General features: G+C 38.7%; 4 protein-coding genes across 5 annotated transcripts; all 4 read left to right on the top strand.

Annotated features, from left to right (window-relative positions):
• The first annotated feature begins 886 nt into the window (after positions 1-886).
• On the top strand, positions 887-17,850 carry LOC112166138 (DNA damage-binding protein 1). Its single transcript, XM_040506700.1, has 20 exons — positions 887-909; positions 9,175-9,360; positions 10,051-10,099; positions 10,300-10,359; positions 10,436-10,527; positions 10,617-10,668; positions 10,847-10,909; positions 11,027-11,076; positions 11,287-11,362; positions 11,907-12,116; positions 12,240-12,346; positions 12,459-12,567; positions 13,334-13,534; positions 13,646-13,861; positions 14,419-14,529; positions 14,685-14,960; positions 15,242-15,516; positions 15,948-16,299; positions 16,416-16,700; positions 16,860-17,850. Exons 2-20 carry the CDS (start codon positions 9,257-9,259, stop codon positions 17,439-17,441), a joined length of 3,270 nt encoding a protein of 1,089 aa, XP_040362634.1. The 5' UTR covers positions 887-909; positions 9,175-9,256; the 3' UTR covers positions 17,442-17,850.
• On the top strand, positions 1,618-6,274 carry LOC112166139 (cell division cycle protein 123 homolog). Of its 2 annotated transcripts, none has more exons than XM_040506701.1 (2): positions 1,618-1,757; positions 4,858-6,274. In XM_040506701.1, the coding sequence occupies exon 2, from the start codon at positions 4,913-4,915 to the stop codon at positions 5,921-5,923; it is 1,011 nt and encodes a 336-aa protein (XP_040362635.1). In that variant the 5' UTR covers positions 1,618-1,757; positions 4,858-4,912; the 3' UTR covers positions 5,924-6,274. The 2 variants fall into 2 exon arrangements, with proteins under 2 accessions (XP_040362635.1, XP_040362636.1); XM_040506702.1 differs by having other exon boundaries at positions 2,653-6,274.
• LOC112203112 (pentatricopeptide repeat-containing protein At2g02980, chloroplastic) lies at positions 2,946-3,622 on the top strand. The gene is made up of 2 exons (XM_024344129.1): positions 2,946-3,164; positions 3,230-3,622. The coding sequence occupies exons 1-2, from the start codon at positions 2,946-2,948 to the stop codon at positions 3,620-3,622; spliced, it is 612 nt and encodes a 203-aa protein (XP_024199897.1).
• LOC112203111 (pentatricopeptide repeat-containing protein At4g21065) lies at positions 3,742-4,335 on the top strand. The gene has a single exon (XM_024344128.1). The coding sequence runs from the start codon at positions 3,742-3,744 to the stop codon at positions 4,333-4,335; it is 594 nt and encodes a 197-aa protein (XP_024199896.1).
• Positions 17,851-17,873: the final 23 nt, after the last annotated feature.

Genomic DNA, 17,873 nt, shown 5'->3' with positions numbered 1-17,873 from the left:
GATGCACAGGCCAAGTTCTCGTCTGAACATTATTTTCTGAATTTTATGATTTGAATTTTGAAGAGAACGTTTACCTACTTCGTTTCCATTGCTGTCACATCCATACTATTGGCGAACTTAAACCATAATATATGCGAGTTTTTAATAGACTAATTTGACTTAAATGTTTAGAGACTTCTAAAACCTTGTTACATAAAGTCTACTGGGATCAAACCTCAGAGGAAGGAAATATTTGCTTATCGACAAACTAATACAACTACATCGATGAAAATGACAATCGTGGACAAGACTATCGAGATCAAATACCCTTCTTCATTAAGCCCATTCAGAGGAATCCCTACTTGATGAGACGTCCCACATTCCAAAATACCATAACAGAGTAATACGCCTACGAGCGATAATACTGCACTCGCAGTCTCGCACTAATGAAAAGTTAGGTAGGATAAATTTGTTGTTAAAAACACAACTATCACCTCAAAACCACACCGTCAGTTTCTGGTTTGATTATGTGGTGGTTTTCTCCTCTCCCAATTCAGAGTTGAAATACGTCAACTAACCTCAAAATGTATGGCTAGATATGAACGAGATATATATATATATATATATATATATATATATAGGCGATATATGACAAGAATCACGGTTGTGTGAGATTAGTTAACCAACCTTGTTGGTGTTGGTCACAATGTTATAAAGCGCGAAATGAAAATGAAATGGTATTAATGTGCAAAAGAATTGGAGACTTGACTTCAGAAGATCTATGCTGGTGTCTAGGACGATGAGGATGGTTTTGTATCTATGCAAGTTTTTGAGCGGTTCTGGCTGAGCCATGGCATGCATGACCACCAAAATGTGCTCTGCTCCACAATTTGATTCTCTGAAAATGAGGGGGAGAGAGAGAGAGAGAGATGATTGTCATTGTCTTGGTTAAAATTCACAGTGAAGAGACAAAACTAGTGTCCATTGTTTTGGCTCAAATGAATGGACATTTCGGACTACAGGAACAGTACTCAACACGACATCACGAATCTTTCTGCGGCTCTAGTTACTTTTCACAAAGATAGCCAGAGTGTATTGATAGATAGCACACAAAGATTCAAACTAGGGTTTTTGGCTTCGTCCTTGGGGCCATAGGAATATGGCCTTATGTGAACTCATGTTTATCACATAAGTAGGTTAGTGTATGACTTTTATCTCATGTATTTTTTATTCTTTCAGATAAAGTAGGTTAGTGCATTCAAAAATTGTGACCTTAAAATTAGGTGTGAGAATCTTAAATTACAATTCATAAACAACACTATATTAACCAAATGCTGATAAATTATTAAAATCATCCTGAACCAATGCATTGTGGTGCAGTTCTCAATTAATTCTATAGATACACAAACACCTTATGATCAATATTAATCAAAATTCATATATTTATTACAAGTGACTATTTTCTATTGATTATCGTAAATTCTATCCATTTTCAGTTTTTAAACCGAGTCCATCCCTACACTTTCTGTTGTACATCACATTAAAAAAAAGACTCAAAAAAAAAAGGAAAAATCTTATTTTGCAGAAAATAAAAATCAAACAAATCAGGTGGGAACACATTACCGGGCCTAGTTTAAGGCCATCCCCTTGAGCCCAACTCTAGCCATAGCCCTAATCTCCCAACTCTTTCTTTACCCTCCAGCAGCCCACATCTTCTTCTTCTTCAATCTTCACCTGCTCACACTACACATACCCATCAGCACCACCGATTATCTCAGGTAACTTGTCTCTGCTCTATGGTGATGATAATTGCTGCGCTAAAACCTATAATCATCTTTCCCTTTTCGATTGATTTGGCTCTGTGAAGTATATGGCACATTTTTTTTTTTTTTGCTTTTCTCTGTGTGAAGTTTTGAACTTTCAGATTTGAAAATGAAATTTCGGGAGGTATCTGTGAAGTAGATAGCTAAAGAACAATGCTTTATGAAGAATTAAAAACATATGAATCGGTTACTTTGCTATCCCTCAATCTTATTTCCTTTTTCCACTAGTATCTTCCAGCCTACCCATTATCTGCATATAAAATGTACCAAGAATGATGTATGAAGTAATGAGGCAAGTTCAGAATGTAAGAGGAAGCACAGACCCAAGATGTAGGTGCTGCTATTAAGCTTAAGCTCTGGACTGGATTCACACACAGTAATTTTTTTTTTTTTCCTGATTGCTGTGGACAATGAGATGTTTTTTTAGGCCTTTAGATAAAAATAGGTTGGAGAAAATTGATAAAAGTGGATTCTTTTTTTCTGGAGGGAGGATTTCCCCACATAGAAAGGTTCTTGTTTGAACTAGGGAGAGGTACAGAGTTGATTTGCTCTTGAAAACAAGTTTCAGAGCAAACGCATCTCTTCCGGTTAGAAATGCAACTATTTGAGCTATAATTTAGTTAGCATAGGCAATATGCTGCAACAGAGTAGTTCCTATATAACAGTGGAGTTCTGTAATTTTCGGGTTTGTTGTACATTTGGAAGTTCTATTTAGGGAGTGGATTGTCATTTTTTATAAGATTTGAGGGGAGTGATTGTGTTGCTCTTTCATTGGAATGCCATTTTGGTTAGTGTTTTGAAGGAATTCGAGTACACTACCCCCAGCTAATAATCTTTCTCATCAAAACAGGTGTTTGATTTTTCCCTTAGAGTTGGAGTGTGCAATGAGAAGGAATAATTTCCATGAACCACGTGTACAAGTTCCACGCTTGGCTTATCAAAACTGGCCAACAGAATCACCCTCCCTCCCTTCGACGCATCCTACTATGGTGTGCTGCCACACCATCCCTGAAAAGCTTATCCTAATTCTGCGCTCTCTTTGCCTACATTCCCTCTCCGGACACCTTTGCTTATAACACCATCATCAGAGCTCATGTAGCAGCCCACTCTTCTCCCTCCCATGCAGTCTCCTTCTTTACCCAAATGCGTCAGCGAGGTGTTCTACCCGATAACTTCACCTTCCCATTTCTTCTCAAGGCTTGTGCTCACCTCCAACTGGGTCAAGATGTCCATGCACTTATTCTTAAGCTTGGCTTCCATTCAGACATATATGTTCAGAATGCATTAGTTAGTTTTTACGGGGGTTGTGGGTCGGTTGAGCTTGCATTGAATGTGTTCCATGCAATGCATCAGAAAGACTTGGTTTCTTGGTCATCCATGACAACGGCTTTTCCAATGAGGCCCTTGCATTATTTCGGCAAATGCAGCTTGCCAAGAATGTAACGCCAGATGAGGTCACTATGCTTAGTGTGATATCCGCTGTTTCGAGCTTAGGGGCACTGGAATTGGGTCAGTGGGTTCATGACTTTATAAACAAAAGTCAACTAAAACTTACCGTATCATTGGGTACTGCATTGATCGACATGTATTCGCGTTGTGGATCTGTTGATAAATCTATTGAAATTCTTGATGAAATGTCATTGAAGAATGTACAGACATGGACAGCATTGAGTACTGGCCTTGCTGTGCATGGATGCAGTAGAGAAGCACTAAGGGTCTTTTATGAGATGAAAAAAGCTGGCTTGCAGCCAGATCATATGTCTATAACTGGGATTTTAGTGGCATGTAGCCATGGTGGACTTGTGGAAGATGGTAGTTGAGTTTTCAAAAGCATGAAGAATGAGTATGGCCTGGAGCCAAGGCTTGAGCATTATGGTTTTCTGGTTGACCTCCTTGGCTGGGCTGGTTTGTTTTCCGAAGCCTATGAATTTTAGAGAAAATGCCAATAAGGCCAAATTCTGTGATTTGGAGGACCCTTCTCGGAGCATGTGTAAATCATAACAATCTTGTGTTGGCTAAGAAAGTGAAGAAGAGGTTGAACAAGCTAGATCGTTATCATGATGGTGATTATGTGCTTTTATCTGATGTTAGGAATTCAATGAGGGCAAGGAAAGTTAACAAGAAAGCTGGTTCTAGTTCAATTAGTGTAGACCAAATCATTCATGAGTTCATTTCAGGGAATAACTCTCATCCCCAATCACAGGATATTAGAGATTTCTTAGACAGAATATTTGAAAGTATAAAAGACACGGGATATACTCCCCTTACATCGAATGTATTGCATGACATTGAAGAGGAGGAGAAGGAGCATACTCTTGGTTATCATAGTGAGAAATTGGCTGTGGCTTTTGCACTTCTGAGTGTCAAGGATACTAGGACCATTAGGGTCATGAAGAATATTCGAATCTGTTGTGACTGCCATTCTTTCATGAAGCATGTTTCAGCCAAATTTGGTAGAGAAATTATTGTTCGCGATCGAAATCTGTTCCATAATTTTATCAATAGATCATGTTCTTGTCAAGATTATTGGTGACAGATGGTCCATAGTTGCTCTTCTCGTCTATTGCCTTGTAATAAAATCTATCATCACTCCATCATTTCTTCACCTTTATGAGGAAATTTCTATAATTTGCATTTTATGGAACTGAGATTACAAGTTTTGAAACTTAAGGGCCTTTACCTTCAGATACATTATTGGAAGCTTTAGTCAAACTAATTGTCACTGTATGATCAAATATTGTCAGGCAAAGCAAGGTCATTCAGTTAATTGTGAATCACTCAAAAAGTCATGGAGTTGATGGTCATTGGATTTCTAGCAGAATTAATGTTCATTATTATGTGTTTTAGTCAAAAATAGTCTCGAAGTTTCATACTTTTTGCTTATTCATGGCTCAGTGGCTCACTATTCTGAATATTACTTAAAGTTTTGAAAGAATTTCACTATTGCATGAGAAAACCTATTTACTTTGCAATTCATACTAACTATCCATTTCTGATGGTTTCATTTATGTCAATTTGTGATACATTATACTGATCATACCTTTTGGTTTAGCAGATAGCAAACAATAACATATAGCAAACAGCCTTTGATCCATACACTGAGCCAAGAAATGAAGGAAGAAGAAGTGAATCGATGCCAGATACAGGAATGGTACCCTAAGTTTAAATCCGTGTCTATCAAAACATGGATTCATGAACTTCCAGAATCCTTTGTCCAGTATCTTCTTGATGATTCAGGGCCCTTCCTTCTTCCAGTTTCCATCTCAAATGAAGATGCATTACCTAACAGAATTCATAATCCAGAGGAGGAAGATGACTATCAAGTAGTAGAAGGATCTGATGATGAGTCAGAGCAGCCTTCGTTGCCCCCTTCTTTTCCTGAACTTGAGTTGGAGATTAAGGAATCCATTGCATCGCTTGGAGGTGCTGTGTTCCCGAAGCTAAACTGGAGTGCACCAAAAGATTCTGCTTGGATTAGCACAACAGGGACTCTCAGGTGCTCTTCCTTCAGTGAGATTGCACTGTTGCTACGATCATCTGACTCACTGGTGCATGATTTGTGTCATGCGTATGATTCCTGCAATGACAAGACCTCCTCACGGCCCAAGAGCTTCTTCCTTGCTCTCCGTAAATGGTACCCATCCCTTCAGCCAGAGATGGAATTCCGCTGCTTTGTAAGGAATCAGAATTTAGTTGGAATTTCCCAACGCGAGGCCACAACCTTCTACCCTTCTCTGCTTGAAAGCAAAGAGCATCTTGGAGTGTTGATTGAAGACTTCTTTATGGAAAATTTAAGGTCAAGATTTGAGTCAGAAAATTACACCTTTGATGTGTATGTGACAAAGGACGAGCGAGTTAAGGTTATGGATTTCAACCCTTGGGGAGCATTTACACTGCCTCTGATGTTTACATGGGAGGAACTGGAACAGAATGATAATGAACAAGGAGATGGTGTGGACTTCAGAATTGTGGAGAGCCAGTGTGGTGTTAGGCCAGGTTTGAAGACGGCAGTGCCCTACGATTATGTGGACACTAGCTCCGGGAGTGGCTGGGACCAGTTTTTCAGGAGCGCCAATGAAGAGTTACAGCGTCAAAGTAGGTCTCCTGAAGCAGGTGCTTAAGGTCCTTCATTGCTTGGTCAAGAATGAAAAATTGCATTTACATTGTTAGATGATACTCCTCGAGTCTAGGTGTTGTTGCCATTTTACGTATTTGATACTCGGGCAGGAGTAGGACTGGGTTGAACTACCTTGGGTGTAGAAACCAGCATATGAAATTTTTAAAGTTCTTTCATTTCACTTGGTACTTTAATCCTATGGTGTATTAGAGGTGCTTCACTGCATCAAGAATCAAGTGTTTTGTTGCTTTTCTATAGGTTTTTTGTTTTTCTTGTTTAAATTTGTTTATTGAGTGAAGAGTGGAAATGCTTAGTGTATAGTAACTGGAGTCGATTCAATTTTAGAGAAGCTCAACCCTAATTGAACGAAGAGCAAGTCCGTGAAGTGAGTTCTGAACCAGTTTGCTTTGATTCTCTCTAGGCCTCGTTGGGTTCGCGAACGATAAAGAATTCTTTTATCTTTTTTATGGGAAGAGAAATTAAGATTCTCATGAAGTTTCTGTTTCGGTGTTTGGTAACTTCGAAAAAGTTATATGGATGGTCTGTAATTAATACAAAATGAGTAACTCATGCAACAAAAAGAGTGAGGGGAAATGAATCTCTTGGAGAGTTTGAGGCACGGGAGGATTCACTCTCTCACTTTTTCCTTTCCACTGTGAAATTTTTTCTTTTGCTGCGCTTATCAAATACAGAAAATGAATGAGTTTTTTTTTTCCCATATCTTCTGTAAACCAAACGACACCCTATTATAAACAAAAAAATTGGTTATCAAAGTATTAATTGTATACGCACTTCCACACCAGTTGGCTAATTGGAAAGGGGCTTTACTATAATCAAATTGACTCATTTTTTTAAACATTAATCAAAATAAGACTTCCTAAATAATTAAGCATGAACTTGTTTTATTGGGTCTGAATAAGAACACATCAAATGTCAATGCACTGATGCAACACAGCCACCATTACATATTTCTATATTTCTTGGTCAAATATATGTAATTATTTTACATGACTTTTCAAGTAGTCGAATACATGACTTTTCAGATAGAAAGTCATTGTCTTACCACCCCACGTCTCCATCCAACCAAACACACACACTCGGACTCACGTAATTACTTATTTACGAGCCTTTTATTTTGAAGGAAAAGACCGACAAACTTATTTTCTTAAAGTTTTATTAGTACATAAATGGTGGTAAAATGTGCTACCACTTGGAGCCAAAGCTTGATTTGGATAAAGTTCTCTTGTGTTTTTTACAAACGGATGATCAAACGCCTCACCTCTTTTAAGTATTCAGTTCACATTCATCTAACTTGTGGGCTTAGCCAAATTTTCGCTAGACCAAACTGCTCGGTTAGCTTATTTCCTTAAAAGTTGATAAAATGAGGTTCGCTGTATTACTTGAAAAAGAAAAGGGTCCTTGACCAAAAGCCCCAAAATGAGCAAAAGTTATCCCACTTACCCCAACAACAGATTTTTATTCTCACTAACCCAAATTAGAGTATAATGACCAGTCTACCCTCAACCTAATTAAATAACTACATCAATGCCACTCTCTCTCATCTCTCGATCACACACACTCTCTCTCTCTTCTCGCTCTCTCTCTCACGATCTGGCCACATCCCCGTCGGCCTGGTCGCCGGTCGTCGGAAACGAAGTCAACAGTGAGATCGTGCAGAAGTCCTAGCAGAAGTTCGAAACGGATCTTCAAATTTCGCCAACGAAGAAGGGGAGGATGTGAGTGATGGTCGAGATCGACCTCCTCGGCGGTCCAGAGCGACCTTACCGGCGAAGAAGGTTTCCGATCCCCTTGGGTCCTTGCCCTCCGGTTTCTCTCTCCCTCTCTCTCTCTGCCATGAAAGCTCTGTCGCTCTCTCCTCTTCGAACTCAGTCCCGGTGCCATCTGGTTTCTCCCTCTCTCTCTCCAATCTCCAGTTCCGGCGGAGGAGCACTCTGCCTTCTTCCTCTTGCTGCTCCAGCAATGAGCTCGACGACGTCTCCGACTGAAGACGCTGCTTCTGGTCAGCTCGTCAGCTCGCCGGTGACCGGATCTGGACCAAGACGCTGAACGACATCTCCGGCTGAAGACGACGTCTGGTCTTGAGTCTCACGGTTGAACTCCGATAGGGTGCCCAGATCTTTTCTCTTTCTCCGATAGAGACATCAACATTAAGATCCAACATGTCTGCTACTTTGCTACTCTGGTTGTCTTCGAAACCCAGAACCAAGTTGTAAAGACCAGTTTCAAGGATTGGAGGAAGAAAGATGAGGTAGCAAAAATGGCAAGAGAAACTGGTTCAAGAAAGTGAAGGTTTCATTCTCGAAAAAAAAAAAAAAAGGTGAAGGCTAAACAGAGAGATATGTGAAGGAATAGACGACTATTGGGGGCAATAGATGTTTTAAATTGATGTAATCTCTTATTTTTTTTTCGTTAATTAAAGTTTTATTTGTCTAATTTTAGGAAGATTAATTTTCATTCCAGCAAACGAAAATTCTATTGGGGGGCAATAGACGTCTATTGGGGGGCAATACATGGCTGATAGACGTCTATTGGGGGGCAATACATGGCTGATAGTCGTCTATTGGGGGGCAATACATGGCTGATAATTGTCTATTGGGAGGGCAATACATGGTTAATAGACGTCTATTGGGGGGCAATACATGGTTGATAGACATCTATTGCTCCTTTATTGGGGGGCAATACATGGCTGATAGTCGTCTATTGGGGGGCAATAGACGTCTATTAGGGGGCAATAGACGTCTATTGGGGGGCAATAGGAGGCAATAGAGGTCTATTGGGGGGCAATAGATGTCTATTGGGGGCCAAAAAACCTTTCCGGTGAGATTTTCAACAAATTCCGGTGACCGGAATCCGGCGGCCGGCGATCGGAATCCGGCAAAAGTTGGCCGGAATCCGGCGGCCGGTGACCGGATTCCGGCGACCGGTGACGGGCTCCGGCGAAGTCTCCTATGGTTTCTCTCTCTTCTATTTTCTCTCTCTCTCTAAGTAAATAAGGGGTGAGGGGTAAAATGGTATTAAAAAAAAATTAAAAACAAAAAAAAAATCTTAATGGGGTATTAGGGAAGACTCCCTTAGAGTGTATTGGGTAAGAGGGAATTAAAAAAACTCAATGGGGTTAGTGGGAAAAAAATCCCTAGAAATGGGGTAAATGGACAAAAACCCAAAAGAAAAAGAAAGAAAATAAATACGTGTATGTATTCTTCATATATGTAATTCCAGAAGAAGCGCGAGGCGGTGAGAGAGTGAGACTAGTGTGTGATAGTAGAGAGGAGAGAAGAGGGGTTTTTGCTAGGGCTACCCAACTCCGCCATTGAAGATGAGCGTCTGGAACTACGTCGTCACGGCCCACAAGCCCACCAACGTCACCCATTCCTGCGTCGGCAATTTCACCGGCCCTCAGGAGCTCAATCTCATCATTGCGTAAGCCTCTCCCTCTCTCTTTGATTTGCTTTGAATTCTTTGATTCCGCTAGGGTTTCGATAACGCATCTTTTCATTTTCTCATCGTCTATCAAATTTTGGAGGCTTTGTTTGCTTTTTAGGGTCTGTGTGCTTGGTGGAGTAAGGGTTTTGAGGCTTGTGTTTTATTCTGGTTCTTCAATTAGCTATGTGTGATGATTTGATTTAGAGTCTATGTGGTGGTTTGTATTTGTTTTTGGTTATGTTAGGTTTAGAAATTTGGTGGAGGAAGTTACTGAGAGTCATGAAATGTGTAGAGGCTCGGATTTCGTGGATAATGTAGCAATTGAGTCTCAACTTATTTTGTTTTTCTCTGTATAATTTTTTGCAATTTTGTATAAGCCAAAATTTTCCTGGCAAGTGATGAAATATTTAGGCATTGAACTCGAATTCGTTTTTCTTTCCTTTCCTTTTTTTTTTTTTTCCCAGAAAACTATGCGTAGATACCTTTGATGACTGTTGAAACACGAAGAGGTGTAAAAGAAATGAGTTTATGGTCTTGCAAGTGCATATAACTTCAGCGAAAATCATTGTATTATTATGTTTGTATTTGACTAAGTTGTTTAGATGTACTTAATGATATAATTCATTTTCTTCGCAAGATTTCATATGAGAGTGCTTTCTTATCCATTTTGTTTTATTTTGTGGCCAGGAAATGCACACGGATTGAAATTCTTCTACTTACTCCTCTGGGTTTGCAGGTACATTTAATTATTATGCTGAAAAGGAAGTTATAGATTGCATTTATTAGCTTGCTTTCTTTGTTTTTGTGGGTTGGGGAAGGGCAGATAGCTCTCTAAGCGGTTAACTTAAAATTATCAAATGTATAAGTTAAGACAAAAACTTTCCTAGTTAGGACTAGGCTCTAATAGCAGGAATTAAGCTAAATTTTCTTTTGCAGCCTGTCTTGGATGTGCCGATATATGGACGAATTGCAACCCTTAAACTTTTTCGGCCACATGTAAGTGTTATTTAATACTTTTTCTCTATACTGGTATTTGTTTTATTCATCTTTCTGATACGCTAGTTTTCATCAGGGTGAAGCCCAGGATTTTCTGTTTATTGCAACAGAAAGATACAAGTTTTGTGTCCTTCAGTGGGATGTTGAAACGCAGGAGCTTATTACCAAGTAATATATGGATTTTAGTCAACTGTAATCTAGCAATATACCTTTTCCTCTTCACATTTCTTTAACAAATGTATGCCACTATCTTGTAGGGCAATGGGTGATGTCTCAGATCGTATAGGTCGTCCTACAGACAGCGGTCAGGTGGGTCTTTTATATGGTCATGAATTTTGTAGTAGTTAGTATGTGTAAAGCGTGTCTCTTCTTTTCTGTTTTTTTTCTCTCTTTTTCTCTTTTCCTAATTTCACATTAAAACCATATTTTATTTTTAATTGGGCAGTTCACAAAAATTTATACATTTGCTTTACCTATGAATCTGCAGATTGGTATAATAGATCCAGATTGCAGATTAATTGGACTTCATTTGTATGATGGCTTGTTTAAGGTACATGGTTTTGTACTAATTTTTTTCTTACTATCAAAAGGAGCCTTTATTGTTCTTCATTTTTCTAGTACATTCAATTGTTTAGACAGGAACCTCACAATTTGTTTGTTTTGGCAGGTTATTCCTTTCGACAATAAAGGGCAGCTGAAGGAAGCATTTAACATTAGGTATTTTTTTGTCTGTCATCTAGTAATATACTAGTTGATTATTTTTCTGTGATTGAATTAGTCATGACATGTATTTAAAATGTACTAAAGTTGGCAGGTGATAGTACAACGTGTGCATCGTACATCATGTCCTATATTCTTCATTCTATCCTTTTGAATTGGTGCTTCTACATAGTTGTATAACTATATATTTTGATGGTAACTTTTCAGGCTTGAGGAACTTCAAGTTTTAGATATCAAGTTTCTTTATGGTTGTTCAAAACCCACAATTGTAGTTCTTTACCAGGTATGTCTCTACATTGTTATGTTTGTTATGTTGTTGTATGGACTTAAAGATTGTGTATGAAGTCTTTGGGCAATATTATGCAGGCATGTATTAGTGTACATGCCGTCATAGATCAGAATTTTGGCAGAAAGTAGAAACAAGACATGGCTAGGTCAAGGAGATGGAGTTTCTACATGTATATATATACCATCTTTATTTTTTATAATTCTAAGTTAACAAAACTTTGGGCCTGAGTTTTGACTCCATCTTAGTGTTACTAGATTTCCTGGATATCCTGGGTCTATATAAAAGTTGTGGAAGTCTTTAGGGGTATATTGGAAAACTCTTGCAGTATCAACTTAGTGTATACCATGTAATTCTATGACTCTGCTCAGGGCGTGTGAATGGTCAGAGATGCATTCTTGTGTGATTATAGTTCTTTTTGCTGTTATCGGTTTTGTGGGCTATCTGTGGATATCTGTCGTGCACAGTTTGTTATGTTAAACAGTATAGGAGTGCTTGGGACAGAGGTTTCATTTGTTTTAATATGGTTCACTAATTGCAGGATAACAAGGATGCCCGCCATGTCAAAACATATGAGGTTGCTCTGAAGGATAAAGATTTTGTCGAGGGTCCTTGGTCACAGAACAACCTTGACAATGGGGCTGAGTTGTTAATACCAGTTCCTCCACCACTATGCGGTGTTCTAATTATTGGAGAGGAAACAATTGTTTACTGCAGTGCCAATGCATTTAAAGCAATCCCCATAAGACCGGTAGGTTATAGTTATTATCTGAGTTTTGTTTAAGTGTCTGATTACAAGTTTCTAAAATAGTTGCATATTGGAATGGTTATAGATGTATCATTAGTCTTTTTTTTTGTTGTTGTCATTTTCTAGTCCATCACAAGAGCCTATGGAAGAGTGGATGCAGATGGTTCTAGGTATCTACTTGGTGATCATGCTGGGCTACTTCACCTACTTGTTATAACCCATGAGAAAGAAAAGTGAGTTCAAATTCATTTCTTAAATCTTCCAGTTTGTGATTGTAATGTTTTGTAGTTTAGAGTTGTGGACTTTATTTGTTGGTTCAAGGTTTAATCTCCTCATACGTTGTAGGGTGACTGGACTCAAGATTGAGCTCTTGGGTGAAACATCAATTGCATCTACAATCTCTTATCTTGATAATGCATTCGTCTATATTGGATCAAGCTATGGGGACTCACAGGTGACCAACTCAGCTACTTAGAAATGTGTAGTCTCACTAATGTTTTGTTGGAACAATAACTATTTGTTCAGGAAAGAATAAGAGTCATGGGTAATTTAAAATTGGTATCATACATACAGATCATTATCATATTTCACAGAAAAGTACTGTTTTTTTTAAAAAAATTATTTTTAAATTGTTAGTGTTTACCTTGTATCAGGCATTTCCAAGTTTTGCTCTTAAAGTCTAGGCTTGAGGATTAGAGTATTATATCTGTCTTATTCACACATACTGCGCAAAAGAAAGTGTACTCTTCTCTGTTTATATTAAAAAGAGAAAGAGAAAGAGACCAACCTCAATTTGTTAGGTCAACTAAGAGATGATGCAGTAAAGTTAAAATTATTGGAGGTATTTGATTAATTGCAAACAGGAGATTGTAAGAGAATTAGGTTGATATCGTCGAAGAGGGTACGTTAGTGGTTTCTCAGTTTCTCCTCCTAGATTGCTGAGTTCAAGCATGGAAAATGTTTGATGCTAGTGATGCTTTCTATGGTTTATTCATTAAATCCAACCCTATTTTAAAGCTTTTTTTTTCCCCCCAATTGAAAACAGTCTCAATGATTTTCTGTCTTGGTCGTACTGTCACGTGTACCTGTTGTGGTTCATGAAGTTTTAAGTGCGCTAAGTACATCACTGTGATTTTGATTTGCTCTACATTTGATGTCTCTTTCAATAATGATTTGCATTGTACAATAATTAATACTTCAAAGTGAATGCAAACATGCAGCTTATAAAGCTGACTCTACAGCCGGATGCAAAAGGTTCATATGTCGAAGTTTTGGAAAGGTATGTCAACTTGGGGCCAATAGTTGACTTCTGTGTGGTTGATCTTGAGAGACAAGGCCAAGGCCAAGTAGTAACTTGCTCTGGTGCTTACAAAGATGGTTCTCTTCGTGTTGTTCGAAATGGAATTGGAATCAATGAACAGGTTTGACTCTTTCAAACATTTCCTGTTTACCCAAAGTTCCATTTAAGCATTTTCATGTCATTCTTGCATGCCGATACAAGTCACTTTTGCTTTATTAATGACTTGGAACAGGCATCAGTTGAGCTTCAAGGTATCAAGGGAATGTGGTCATTAAGATCGTCCACTGATGATCCACATGACTTCTTTCTGGTTGTTAGCTTTATCAGTGAGACACGTATTTTGGCAATGAATATGGAGGATGAGCTGGAAGAAACCGAGATACAGGGCTTCTCTTCTCAAGTGCAAACTTTATTTTGCCATGATGCTGTCTTCAATCAACTTGTGCAGGTAGGTTGTCAAATTCTTCTCATCACTTGGCCTTTCCTAGTTATTATGCAAAGTCTGTATGTGGATTAATATGTGGAAATATTCCATGTCTGAAGCCTTAGTTATAATCATGACTCAAACCTGTTGTCGAAAAAATAAAACTGGTTGTTCTATTATAGGTTTATCCTTAAAGTTCAGTATGCATTGACCTTATGAGGTTGCCACCAGGTGCACCACTAATGTAGTGGATTAACCGTCACTTGTATGCGAGAATGAAAAATCGTTCGGGAATAGTTGCAGGCTTTTTCAATGCTTACTGCCCAATGCAGTTAATGATTATTGCATTACTGGTTCAAAGTGGTTTTATTGTTTGACTTAACCATCCACTGACTGTTGGAATAGTTATATTGTTCTATATTTTTTTATGGAATTGCTCTCTTTCCCATAAAAAAAAAATGATGCTTAGTTTTTCTTTTCTGAAATATTGCATTTAGTGGATAATCTGGACTGTGATGATTTTATTAAAGATTGAAAAGTACAGTATCTAATGCATGCTGGCTGATGAATTGACATCACAGGTCACTTCAAGCTCGGTAAGGCTAGTCAGTTCTACATCTAGGGATCTAAAGAATGAGTGGCATGCTCCAGCAGGCTATTCGATTAATGTAGCAACAGCTAATGCCACCCAGGTTTGGTTTCTGTTTCTATAAATTTGTGCATGAGCTGCATATCCGCTGCTTTCTAGCATGGTGCTATGCCTGTTTGGGAGATGTCTGCATTTACATGTTGTTTGGCCCATTGTTGATCATTCAACCGTTTGATTCTTTATGGTCTTGTATGGCAGGTTTTATTGGCAACTGGAGGAAAGCATTTAGTTTATTTAGAAATTGTTGACGGGGTCTTGATAGAGAAGAAGTATGTACAGTTGGACTTTGAGATCTCATGCCTTGACATAAACCCCATAGGTGAAAATCCTAATTATAGTCAGCTAGCAGCTGTTGGGATGTGGACAGATATAAGTGTGCAAATATACTCTCTTCCTGATCTGAACCGCATCACAAAGGAGCATTTGGGAGGAGAGATCATACCTCGTTCTGTTCTTCTCTGTACTTTTGAAGGGGTATGTCTGCTCTCGTGCTTTCTTCGCTAAATCTTTCTCACTTATGCACATTCTTGTTATCATTGGTCATAAATACTATTGAGGAGTGACTCTATAGCAACTTTGATCGGTTATAACTAATATTATTACCTTGTGCAATCCATCTAGTTTATGACACATATTGGCATTTTAATCATTTGGGAGTTTGCTGTATAGATGATGAATATGTATACATGTTTTTCTTTCTTTGATTTCTATGCAAAGTGTTTTAAGTAAATTATTGCCATTTTTTTTTCTTTCAGATATCCTATCTGTTATGTGCTCTTGGTGATGGACACCTCTTAAACTTTACACTGAACACAACTACTGGCGAATTAACAGACAGGAAGAAAGTCTCTCTTGGGACGCAGCCCATTACACTCCGTACTTTCTCATCTAAGAATACTACTCATGTGTTTGCTGCATCGGATAGACCAACTGTCATCTACAGTAGTAACAAGAAACTGCTTTACAGCAATGTAAATTTGAAAGAAGTCAGCCATATGTGCCCATTCAACTCTGCTGCCTTTCCAGACAGGTACCTTACTCCCTCTGCCCTTCACTCTTATTTATTTTTTTTTGTTTTCTGCATCCTACCAACTTGGTATATATCCAAGTATTTTATCCTTTTTCCTATTTCAGTTTATGATCCGATGTAACGTCCTAATGATATATTCTACATAACAATTGGGGAGAGTTAGGTTCTGGGAATTTTAATGGGCCTCTGTTTCCGGAGACTTTAATGATTACCCTTTTCTCTTTTCTTGGAAAACGGTTATAGTTTAGGGTTCTTTGTCTAGGTTGGTTTGGTGGCAGTTGAGCCTACTTGTCTGCTGCTCGAATCAACTTCTCTAGTTTCTTTTTCTGTGGACTCCTTGTCCACTTTTTGTATCATGCTTTTTATGATTGGAGAGCGTAATAATCAGTAGAAAATTCTAATTTCATTTTCTTCTTTTCTGTGAACAACAGCCTTGCGATTGCTAAAGAAGGTGAACTTACCATTGGCACAATTGATGACATCCAGAAGCTTCATATCCGTTCTATTCCTCTAGGGGAGCATGCACGCCGCATCTGCCATCAGGAGCAGTCGAGGACCTTTGCAATATGTAGTGTAAAAAATAATCAGACTGGTGCAGAGGATTCTGAAACACACTTCATCCGTTTGTTAGATGACCAAAGTTTTGACCTCGTGACGTATTATCAACTCGATGCTTTCGAGTATGCTTGTTCCATACTTAGCTGTTCCTTCTCAGATGATAGTAATGTATATTACTGTGTTGGGACTGCATATGTTCTGCCAGAAGAAAATGAGCCGACCAAGGTAGGATGGCAGATAAATCTTTTTACTGATTTGTGCCGCATGAATTGGTGACTTGCTGACTTCATTCCAACACAAAAACTGACTTTCATGATATGTTCATAAAAAAATAATTGCAGGGTCGCATTCTGGTTTTCCTGGTCGAAGATGGGAAGCTGCAGCTCATTGCTGAAAAGGAAACTAAGGGATCTGTTTACTCTTTGAATGCTTTCAATGGAAAATTACTTGCTGCCATCAATCAAAAGATACAGTTATACAAGTGGACACTCCGGGATGATGGTACTCGTGAGCTGCAGTCTGAATGTGGACATCATGGTCACATACTTGCCCTCTACGTACAAACTCGTGGAGACTTCATTGTTGTTGGTGATTTAATGAAGTCGATTTCGTTACTAATCTATAAGGTATAGCCATCCCCCCCCCCCCCCCCCCCCCTCATATGACAAACTACTAATTCATCAAGAATTCTCATCTTTTTGCTTATTGAAAGCATGGTTAGTCCCAGATCTGGAAATATAACATTTATCTTTTGCACTAAAAAACAATTTGTTCTTGTCTTACAGCACGAGGAAGGTGCCATCGAGGAGCGAGCCCGAGACTACAACGCAAATTGGATGTCCGCTGTAGAGATCCTTGATGATGATGTTTACCTTGGCGCTGAAAATTTTTACAACCTCTTTACTGTTAGGAAAAATAGTGAAGGTGCGACTGATGAGGAACGGGGCCGTCTTGAGGTTGTTGGAGAGTATCACCTTGGGGAATTTGTCAATCGGTTTCGGCATGGTTCTCTTGTCATGCGCTTGCCAGATTCTGATGTGGGCCAGATTCCTACTGTGATATTTGGCACTGTTAATGGCGTAATTGGAGTTATTGCTTCACTTCCTCAAGAACATTACTCCTTTCTAGAGAAGCTTCAGACGAACTTGAGGAAGGTGATAAAGGGTGTTGGAGGATTGAGCCATGAGCAGTGGAGATCATTCTGCAATGAGAAGAAGACCTCAGACACCAAAAATTTCTTGGATGGGGATCTTATTGAGTCATTCCTTGATCTCAGCCGTGGGAAAATGGATGAAATTTCAAAACAAATGAGTGTTCCAGTGGAGGAGCTCTGCAAGAGAGTAGAAGAGCTGACAAGGTTGCACTGATAGTGTTTTGAATTGTTCTTTTATCTCTCCCAGTCATGCAACGCTGAGTGGCCGTTTTATGTTTAACATTTTCTTTTAGTTTCAGTACATATGTGTTGTCTTTGATGCGCCATTTGTAAAATACTTCTGCCGGAAATTTACTTCGAAGATGCATCTTTTGCGTTATGTAGTAAATTTCAAGAAGAGAAGAAAAAATGAATATGCTTTATCGTGATTCTCGTAACTTGTGAGATAGCCTGCAGCATTTAACAGTTGTCACGCCCCCACACGATGTTCTTGTTTGAGAAGGAGAGTGATTTATCAAGTTGATAAGCTCTGTTAATGTTGCATGAGGAAGAAGAATGTCGAAGGTACTGTTTGCGGTTGAGACAATTCACATTTGCTTCTTATTCCTACTTTTTCTTTTGTTAACTCCTTCAGTGGCCTTTGAAT

This window comes from Rosa chinensis, chromosome 5, assembly GCF_002994745.2.
Source record: "Rosa chinensis cultivar Old Blush chromosome 5, RchiOBHm-V2, whole genome shotgun sequence".
NCBI classification, from domain to species: Eukaryota; Viridiplantae; Streptophyta; class Magnoliopsida; order Rosales; family Rosaceae; genus Rosa; species Rosa chinensis.
This window is presented reverse-complemented; position numbering and strand designations above follow the sequence as displayed.

What these genes read in the sequence shown, in the direction of transcription:
- LOC112203112 (XM_024344129.1), top strand. Translation starts at nt 2,946, where the DNA reads ATGCGTCAGCGAGGTGTTCTACCCGATAACTTCACCTTCCCATTTCTT. An exon ending in CAATGCATCAGAAAGACTTG is followed by an intron (nt 3,165 to 3,229) that starts GTTTCTTGGTCA and finishes CGGCAAATGCAG; the next exon opens with CTTGCCAAGAATGTAACGCC.
- LOC112203111 (XM_024344128.1), top strand. Translation starts at nt 3,742, where the DNA reads ATGCCAATAAGGCCAAATTCTGTGATTTGGAGGACCCTTCTCGGAGCA.
- LOC112166139 (XM_040506701.1), top strand. Translation starts at nt 4,913, where the DNA reads ATGAAGGAAGAAGAAGTGAATCGATGCCAGATACAGGAATGGTACCCT.
- LOC112166138 (XM_040506700.1), top strand. Translation starts at nt 9,257, where the DNA reads ATGAGCGTCTGGAACTACGTCGTCACGGCCCACAAGCCCACCAACGTC. An exon ending in TGTATGATGGCTTGTTTAAG is followed by an intron (nt 10,910 to 11,026) that starts GTACATGGTTTT and finishes TTGTTTTGGCAG; the next exon opens with GTTATTCCTTTCGACAATAA. An exon ending in AAGCAATCCCCATAAGACCG is followed by an intron (nt 12,117 to 12,239) that starts GTAGGTTATAGT and finishes GTCATTTTCTAG; the next exon opens with TCCATCACAAGAGCCTATGG.